The 7,319-nt window shown below is 43.8% G+C and overlaps 1 protein-coding gene across 1 annotated transcript in view; it reads right to left on the bottom strand.

The window, feature by feature from the left end:
- Nucleotides 1-214: 214 nt before the first annotated feature.
- tmem88bl (transmembrane protein 88b-like) overlaps nucleotides 215-7,319 on the bottom strand; it is a gene marked incomplete at both ends in the record, with an annotated part of 32,037 nt that continues 24,932 nt past the window's right edge. The window contains one exon of the mRNA XM_084317342.1: nucleotides 215-442. Within this exon, the coding sequence (XP_084173468.1) occupies nucleotides 215-442 (228 nt within the window). The remainder of the gene's footprint in view (nucleotides 443-7,319) is intronic.

The raw sequence follows: 7,319 nt of genomic DNA, 5'->3' as shown, positions 1-7,319 counted from the left end.
CCTCCAATTCAAAGTGCAAGTGGCGTCAAAGTGCAAATATAATTATTTTCATCATATTATCATGTGCATTATTTTTTTACTCAAAAACAAACAAACAAAAATACCAGAAATATACATCATACAATTGGTTTTGGACTGTTTTTTTATCCATAAGCCTTTATTTACTGTTGTTTGCACTGTGAATCCTGACTGTTGACCTGTTCTCCTTGCTTAGTCACACCCAAGCATGGACATTACTTGCCCAGTCAAGGATCCGTCCGTGGTACCAGGCGCGTGTGATTGGCTGAAAAAGTAGCAGGAGTTTCAACCTTCGGAGCAGCCCACAGAAGATAGCCGCTGCCACAACCACCAGTGGTGACATCATCACAAAGCCCAGGATGATGAGGGCGGAGCAACTGTTATCGTCAAGGTAACGGCAGATGGCAGAGGGGGAGTCTAGGACCTGTGAGGGGAAACGGAGAGGGAGCTGAGTTGTGTAACCAGTAGAAACAGTCTCCAGAGGTAAGGAAGATCATGATAAAGCAACGTGGTTGTCAGTGGACTGAGAAAATTGTGTGTGTGTGTGTGTGTGTGTGTGTGTGTGTGTGTGTGTGTGTGTGTGTGTGTGTGTGTGTGTGTGTGCGTGCGTGCGTGCGTGCGTGCGTGCCTGCCTGCCTGCCTGCCTGCCTGCCTGCCTGCCTGCCTGCCTGCCTGCCTGCCTGCCTGCCTGCCTGCCTGCCTGCCTGCCTGCGTGCGCGCGTGTGTGTGTGTGTGTAACACCATGGGTAGTGAGGTGTGAAAGACTCTCCCAGCCTCCCCTTACAATTCAGATAAGAGACTGCACAGATCTGTCAATAACCCCCCCACCTGTCAATCACCTACAGTATGACACCTGTAGAGGTGGAGACTACTGTAGAGAAGCTGAAAGCTAGAGAAGAGAGAGATTGGAAGAAAGAAGGAAAGAAAGAAAGAAAGAAAGAAAGAAAGAAAGAAAGAAAGAAAGAAAGAAAGAAAGAAAGAAAGAAAGAAAGAAAGAAAGAAAGAAAGAAAGAAAGAAAGAAAGAAAGAAAGAAAGAAAGAAAGAAAGAAAGAAAGAAAAAACGAAAGAAAAGGAGATTGAGAGAGAGAGAGAGAGAGAGAGAGAGAGAGAGAGAGAGAGAGAGAGAGAGAGAGAGAGAGAGAGAGAGATTGAACACATAGCCAGACCAACAGAGAGAAAGGGAGAGATGAGATATCAGAGTGTACATGAGGCAAATGGCTAGTCATTATCACAGTAACAGAGGAACACACATTACAATACAAACACTCACAAACGTACACAGCACTTGCATGCGCTCACACACACACACACTCACACACGCACACTCACACGCACACACACACACTCACACGCACACAGACAGCCCCTTGCACCCTCCTCCAGCACAACACGCAATCTATTGGTATGAAGTACAAACTCTGTGTCTGTCTTTGTCTCACACACATACATAAGCGCACTTGCATGCATGCACACGCACACACATACACGCACACACCTACACACATACACACACACACACACACACACACACATATTCAGTTTCATTATGGCTGAAGACTGTAGAAGCCCTTTCATTAAGCACTTTCCCCTGCTAAGTATTTTCAAGAGGCGCTTTACCACCCACTATACCATAGCAACTGTATACCTCTCTCTCTCTCTCTCTCTCTCTCTCTCTCTCTCTTTATATATATATCTCCCTTTCTCTCTCTTTCTCCATTCCCTCTCCCCTCGACCTAGTACACACCATGCTCTCTCTCTCTTTCTCTCTCTCTCTCCAATATAGACCATGCCCCCCCCCCCCTCTCTCTCTTCCCCTGGGTACATTTTACTCCTCATGCTGCTGCCAGTAGGCGTCAGCACAGCTGCCACTGGCATAGATTCAGACATGTCATGTATTCTCATGAGCCCGGTCCTGCCTGTCATTACAACAGATAAAACTTCTCTACACGTGTTAGAATGTGTGCTGGCCACTGCTCCACATGGCAGTGGTTCTCATTGTGGGGTCATTGAGGGGATACCAGAAAAAAATTAAATGGGAATATTTTGCTATTATTTCACTATTATTCCATTGATTAGCAGTCAGCCTAATGAGAGAATGTATAAGAAGGTTTCACTCTCTTCATTGTTATCTTCCCACCTACAGTATATACAGTTATGGAATAACAAAATCTTCTTTGATGTGTGTCCCTGAGACAACATTTTATCAGGTAGGGGTCCACAACCTGATGTGTATCATATTGCCAAATTATCATTATGCCAGTCCAACGTCTGCAGTAGCTGGCTGCATACGTTGAAAGACCGGAGTCTCCTCAGGAAGAACAGTCTACTCTGTCCCTTCCTGTAACAGTCTGTTTCAGAGGTCAGTTAACTGAGTCATTATAATATTGTGTAGTTTGTGTCTTGTGTCAACCTTGTGTAGTTTGTGTCTCCAGTCCACCTAGCATTCCGTAATCTGAAATATTGCCATCTTGGCCTTTAGAACTGTAAACTACTAATGAGTCGGTCACAGTCAATCAGCACCTGCTAATGGGTCTGACCTTTTAGCTCAGCTGGTTAGTGCGGCCGCATGTGGATCCTATGGTCCCAGGTTCAAATCCACTCGGTTACATTGGTGGCAGCTGTGGGATCTCACTGCCCTGTGAATCTGTATCCAGGTCCACGTAATGGGGGTGGGATCTCACTGCCCTGTGAATCTGTATCCAGGTTCACGTAGCAATGGGGGTGGGATCTCACTGCCCTGTGAATCTGTATCCAGGTTCACGTAGCAAGTTTCAAGTTTCTTTAATAGTTGTCATACAGAAGTACAGAATACTTTTATACAAAATGCTTCTTACTGTTACGCTCCAGAGACTGTGCTAGACAAGATAAGTATGAAATAAAATAGTATAGCATGTAAATTAGAAGTAAAAATAGAGGTCACAGTGTTCAGTATAGACATATGTACAATGTTCGATGCAGAATAGAAGTAACTGAGTTACCATATAATATACAATATACTATGCAGTGTACTAATATACAATACTATATAGTGCAAAGCAGAAATGGGATGAGGTACAATTTAGGTACAATTTACAGTAAGGTGTACGAGTTGTAGTGCAAATCCTTTATCAATAAATATAAAGTGTGTTTAGGTGATCTAAAGTGTGGAGAGTGGGTGCTGCAGTGTGTTGTTTGTTTAAAGTGAGTGTGTGCGTGTGGATGTGTGTGCTGTGTGCATTTGATGGTTGTTGTATAGTGTTTATTGTTCGTTGAGCAGCCTGATGGCCTGGGGATAGAAGCTTCTTCTGAGTCTTTCTGTGCTCGCCTTGAGACTCCGGTATCGCTTGCCTGACCGCAGCAGTTCAAAGAGGCAGTTGTTCGGGTGGCTGGAGTCCTTGATGATTCTCTTAGCCTTACCCCTGCACCGCTTGTTGTAAATGTTCTGGAGGGTGGGGAGCCCCCCTCCAATTGTGCGTTCGGCTGAACGTGTCACTCTTTGTAGTCTGCTTCGGTCTTGTGCAGTGCTATTCCCAAACCAGGAGGTGATGTTGCCAGTCAGGATGCTCTCTATTGTACATGAGTAGAAGTTCTTAAGGATCTTCTGACTGACTTGGAACTTCCTTAGGCGCCTGAGGAAGTAGAGGCGTTGTCGTGCCTTCTTCACAACACTGTCAATGTGTGTGGTCCATGTCAAGTCCTCTGATATGTGGGCTCCGAGGTACTTAAAACTGTTCACTCTCTCAACCGGTGCCCCGTCGATGCTGAGGGGGCTGTAGTCCTTGACCCCCGACCTCCTAAAGTCCACAATCATCATTCAGGGAGAGGCTGTTCTCCTGGCACCATCCCGCCAGGACCTTGACCTCTTCCAGGTAGGCCCTCTCGTCGTTTGCAGATCAGGCCCACCACTACTGTGTCGTCAGCAAATCTGATGATTGTGGGGGTGGGGGCAATGGGGGTGGGATCTCACTGCCCTGTGAATCTGTATCCAGGTTCACGTAGCAATGGGGGTGGGATCTCACTGCCCTGTGAATCTGTATCCAGGTTCATGTAGCAATGGGGGTGGGATCTCACTGCCCTGTGAATCTGTATCCAGGTTCACGTAGTAATGGGGGTGGGATCTCACTGCCCTGTGAATCTGTATCCAGGTTCACGTAGCAATGGGGGTGGGATCTCAGTGCCTTAACCCGGGGAAGGTGCACGTGTGGACGAAAGAACAATCATGCGAGGACGCACTTCTCGAGGAGAGGATGGCTGTAAACTACTAACGAGTTGGTCACAGTCAACCAGCACCTGCTAATGGGTTTGAGAACCTTTAGCTCAGCTGGTTAGAGTGGCCGTCTGTGGATCCTATGGTCCCAGGTTCAAATCAACTCAATTACAGAAATATACACGATGACTAAAACTTTTTAATTAAATAGTGCAGATCCTCGGCTGACAACCTATGCTCCAAGTTCAACACAAATTGAAAAAGAAATGTGCAATCACAATTATAAACAGACACACACACGATGCTGTCCTTGGATGCTATGAAGGCCTTTGACAGGCTGGAATGGTCGTATCTGTGGGCAGTGCTAGAAAGGATGGGGTTAGGAAAAGGATTCATCGATATGATTAAAGTATTATACAAAGACCCATCGGCCATGATTACAACAGGCACAATCATCTCTGAAATATTTCCGGTATCACGCTCTGCCAGACAGGGTTGTCCTCTTAGTCCCGGACTGTTCAATCTATCATTAGAGCCTTTAGCACAATATATAAGACAATCCCAATCCATAGAACCTATCGTAATCAAGGGCACACAACAAAAAATGTGTTTATATGCGGACGATGTAATATTGTTCATGAAAAACCCCAACACCACATTGCCTCATCTGCTCAAGTTGATTGAGGACTTTGGTGATTTATCGGGATTTAAGATAAATTGGCCGAAGTCGGCTTTCCTTCCACTTAACACCCCTGCAAAAAAAGATACAACCCTCCCAGGACAGATACCGATGGTAAAACATTTCAGATGCTTGGGAGTGGAAATATTCCCTACCATAAGACAAACGGTGAAGCACAACTACACAAAAATCCAAAATAAAATCAAAGACGACCTTGATAGATGGGCAAAACTTAAAAACACAGTACAAGCACGGATATCAATAGTTAAGATGGATGTACTACCTAAAATCAACTTCTTCTGTTCAATGCTACCGTTACCCCCTCCAGAGGGTTACTGGAAAAGATTACACTCCTCCACATACAAATTTATTTGGAATAACAGACCACCACGTATAAAAAGATCCACCGCACAGAGAAATAAAGCAGATGGTGGCATGGCATTTCCAGATTTTTTCCTATATTTTAAGGCGTACTCATTAAGTCCATTGACAACATGGTTTGACTCCCAAGCATTAGCATCTTGGAGGAAAATAGAAGAAAACATAGTAGCCCCACATAGACTGAAGGACATAGCATACACTAAACTACCAATCAAGCACTGTGAACGAAAATTTGGCCCCATAATTACTCATGCGATCCGGATATGGCGTGAATCACACAAAAAAAATCCTAACCCACAAGAATGGCACAATCATACTCCCTTATTCAATAACAATGCTCTCTTAATTGGAAAACGACCTATAAGATTCCCTATATGGGAAGAGCAAGGCATACACTCATTAGGGGATGTTTTTAACAAACAGGGTTTTTGTAGTGATAAAGAAATACGCAAAAAAATTTATCTCACCAAGTCCACATGGCTTTTTCACAAACAGTTAGAGCTATGTTTGAAGTCTCACGGTGTTCCATTAGACAGACCAATTGAACACCACAGATACCACAAATTCTTCTACTCAAGAGAGACATCGAGAGGTTTTGTTTCAGAATTTTATCATCAATTACTAACGTCCTCGTATGAAACCCTCCAACTTGACTCTGTCTGGAGGAGGGATATACCAGACCTGGAAAAGGACTTTGATTGGCAAGGAGCCTGGGCAAATGTCCGACTTACATCAAGGAACCCGGATCATCAACAAATCAATCTTAACTATATTCACAGGACATACTTGACTCCTATAAGACTGTGCCGAATGGGGCTCAAACAAGATTCCAAATGCACCCAATGTACAAATGGGGACGAAGGGACATTTATGCACATGTATTGGGACTGCTCACCAGTTAAGGCATTCTGGAAAGATGTGACCCAACAAATATCAAAACTCGTATCTTGGAATATACCTGTACACCCCTCGGTATTGCTGTTGAATGATGTTTTTGAGTTTGCAGTGAATCCACAGCTAAAGAGATTGGTTTTATCGGGTATCACAGTAGCCAAAAAGCTGATCGCATCACGCTGGTTTCAACCGGAAAAAATGTGCCGTAAAGTTTGGTTTCTTACATATCTCGATGTAATTTACCATGAAATATCTACAGCAAGAATTCTGGGTCTCAATGAATCCAAAATGTCAATGTGGTTAGAAGTGGTGGAGAGAATAAAAGCTAGCTTATAATGGTAGTGTCTGGTTAGGTGCGAGGGATAGTGGAGGTACTTCTCAAGGTGGGGTCCGGGAGGGGGGGGTTCGAGCTGAGCATATGTGTGTAGGTTTTATTTTTTTAGATAACAGGTATTATGGGTATATCTTATATAAGACAACTAACTAAAAGGTGATCTCATTGGATGTGCCCTGACAATTAATGCTTGTATATCTTATCGTGTGTTGTCATGTTTGTTTATGTTTGTTTAAAAAAAAAAAAAAAAAAAAAACAGACACACACACACACACACACACACACACACACACACACACACACACATGAGTGGTTACAATACCCCCATGAGTGTGGGTGTAATTAATCAGGCGGCATTTACTTTTTCTAAAGAAAAAGAGAACGAACTGGAAAAGTGCTAAAATCCTTGAAACAATATCTCACTGAAACATTCATAAAGACATCCAGGGAACATTGGCAAGGCATCGGCGGTTAGATGAGGAGGTATAGCATCCTGCTCTGTCACAAGGTGGATTTGGAGGCAGACTGGGAGCCGAGGCCAACAGCCATAGATCTCTACAGGATAGTTGGCCATGATTAGGAGGCAGACTATCTTTTACTGGTGTATCAGCATAACCAATCTGGTCCACATGAAGTGCCTTGCAAGGACCAACACTACATACTGATGAAAATAATGATGATAATGATTTGTCACTTGTCACAATTTTCCCTATAAAGTTGTTTATCAACCTAACCCTTACCTATAAAGTTGTTTAACTCTTACCTTAACCCTTACTTTAACCATATTCATTAACCCTTACCTTAACATCCTTGGAGACCTCATTCT

This window comes from Notolepis coatsorum, assembly GCF_963971535.1.
Source record: "Notolepis coatsorum genome assembly, chromosome: 6".
Classification (NCBI taxonomy): Eukaryota; Metazoa; Chordata; class Actinopteri; order Aulopiformes; family Paralepididae; genus Notolepis; species Notolepis coatsorum.
Note: the sequence above shows the minus strand (reverse complement) of the source record. Positions and strands in the feature narration are given on the sequence as shown.